Source organism: Curcuma longa, unplaced genomic scaffold (assembly GCF_044706935.1).
Source record: "Curcuma longa cultivar G26 ecotype Majalengka, Jawa Barat unplaced genomic scaffold, ITB_CL_G26_1.1 contig_28262, whole genome shotgun sequence".
Classification (NCBI taxonomy): Eukaryota; Viridiplantae; Streptophyta; class Magnoliopsida; order Zingiberales; family Zingiberaceae; genus Curcuma; species Curcuma longa.
In genome coordinates this window covers 1-2153 of record NW_027433654.1, presented here as the reverse complement: position 1 = coordinate 2153, position 2153 = coordinate 1, and the positions used below count along the sequence as shown (strand labels likewise).

Below are 2153 nucleotides of genomic sequence, written 5' to 3'. Positions count from 1 at the left end.
TAGATATGTCATTTGTTGGTGCAATTGGATCGAGCTTGTACTCATTAGCAAGTCACTTATCTTGTCATTAACATCAAGTTAGTTTCTTATTTTGCTTCCTTCTGCATTTGGATCCCTTGAACTGTGGTCAATCTCATAATCAGTGAATGAGGCAATGATCAAGTATGTGAGTCTTTGTATGTATTTTCTTTATCAGTGAATGAGGCAATGATCTCAGGGTATAATGTAATGAACATATTCAAATAGGCCTTATCCTTTTTCTACATGCATCGTTATCACACACCCCTGGCTTCCTTCCTTGATTGTGGCAAGGAAAGTGAGTTCGCCCTTTCACAACCTTTTCTGAACTATATGTTTCTGAATTGTGTCTTAAGTTGAGAAGCAAGCCAATTGCTTACTTTAACATGCAGAAAGACGTTGTTTCTAAAGTCCAATTGATGGAAGATCTCAGGTTACAATTCAGTCTGAAACGCCTAGTGAGAGAAGCAAGACTTGGCACATGAGGGTTTCCAATGATATAGCTTCAAGTAGTCTGATCGGCAATAGGCAAGATTCGAAGATTGTGGCAGTTCATACAATATGCATAATTTAAAACTATCGTTGCTTCACAAATAAAATTGCGGAACATCAAAACAGTTTGCAAGTGCAATTGGGATTGAGGCTTGTTCTGATTGGAGCTGCAAGAAGAATCATCCTAGTCTCTTTGAAATAAATCATCCATTGATTCAGATTTTAGCTTTGGATAAGCTCTTCCAAAGCAATGATCTACACTTTCCCGCTACTTCTAAATGATTGAATAGGATCATGGTCAACTTGTGATCAGTCGAATAAACTAATGAATAATTGTCTAATTTATCCCTATTTTGTAACTAAAAAAATACTTTCTATGTTGCATGATTCCTGAGAACAAGTCATTCAGATTCTTCTTTTGTTTCATCCATATCAAAAAGAGACTAAACTGAAATGTTTGGACGTGATCTATATGACCACTAGTTTTTATTGTTCAATTTAATTTCCACTCCTTCCAAAGGAATAAGATCCTGGTCATCTCGTGTAACCAGTTGAATAAACTAATTTATCCCTATCTTGTACAGAAAAAATAGTTTCTATATTGCACGATTCCTGAGAACAAGCCATTCAGATGGCATCCATATTGAAAAGAGATTAAAGCGAAATGTTTTAGCTTTCAAATGTAATCTTAGTCTACCTTCTAGCAAAATATATAAATACACATCATTTCTTCTATGCTTAGATGTGATTTATAAGCCTACTAGTTTTTATCGTTCAATTTGAATTTCTACTCCTTCCAAAGGAACAACAAATAAGAGATCGCAAAAGGACCAATTCATTTTAGGATTTCAGTTTCACAGCAAATTAATAAGCCAGCTGCGTCCCTTGACGGCTTCAAATCACATTTACAAAAGGATAATTCGTCCAAATCAAACCCAAAAGTTATACTAACTTGAAGCAAGAGCACCATTGATAGCGAGCTTGTGAAGGGGCTTAGCCTCCGAACCCATAGAGGGTCCGTCCCTGGCGCTTGAGGGCGTAGACCACATCCATGGCGGTGACAGTCTTGCGGCGAGCGTGCTCTGTGTAGGTCACGGCGTCGCGGATGACGTTCTCGAGGAAGATCTTGAGGACGCCGCGGGTCTCCTCGTAGATCAGGCCGCTTATGCGCTTGACGCCGCCACGGCGGGCGAGGCGACGGATCGCCGGCTTGGTGATGCCCTGAATGTTGTCGCGGAGGACCTTGCGGTGGCGCTTCGCGCCGCCCTTGCCGAGCCCCTTGCCTCCCTTGCCGCGGCCGGACATGGCGACGATCTGGATCGGAAATCGCAAAGGCCGCTGAAGAAGAAAGAAAGCGGAGAGATCGAGATGGGAGCCATGATGAGGGAGGGTGGGTATTTAAAGGGGAGTGCATTTGGGTTTGGTTGCGAAGAAAAAGGGAGGGAGTTTTTTTGGGCTTCCGGAAATTAGAATTTGCGACTGTTGGAGGCGGGAATCTGCAATCGCCATGCTCCGTTGGATTGAGATTGGACGGTAGGATTTGGTTTTAGGTGTGGTTCCCGGATCGGTGACGTGGTTTATGGTGTGTTTCCGTGACCGGTTCTCTAAGATCTGAATTTTGACCACGTGGAATTACTGATAAC

The 2153-nt window shown here is 42.1% G+C and overlaps 1 protein-coding gene across 1 annotated transcript; it reads right to left on the bottom strand.

Annotated features, from left to right (window-relative positions):
* Nucleotides 1-1373: 1373 nt before the first annotated feature.
* Nucleotides 1374-1863, bottom strand: LOC141819203 (histone H4). The gene has a single exon (XM_074706547.1). It carries the CDS (start codon nucleotides 1813-1815, stop codon nucleotides 1504-1506), a length of 312 nt encoding a protein of 103 aa, XP_074562648.1. The 5' UTR covers nucleotides 1816-1863; the 3' UTR covers nucleotides 1374-1503.
* Nucleotides 1864-2153: the final 290 nt, after the last annotated feature.

Bases quoted from the DNA above. Each gene is read 5' to 3' on its own strand.
- LOC141819203 (XM_074706547.1), bottom strand. From the start codon at position 1,815: ATGTCCGGCCGCGGCAAGGGAGGCAAGGGGCTCGGCAAGGGCGGCGCG.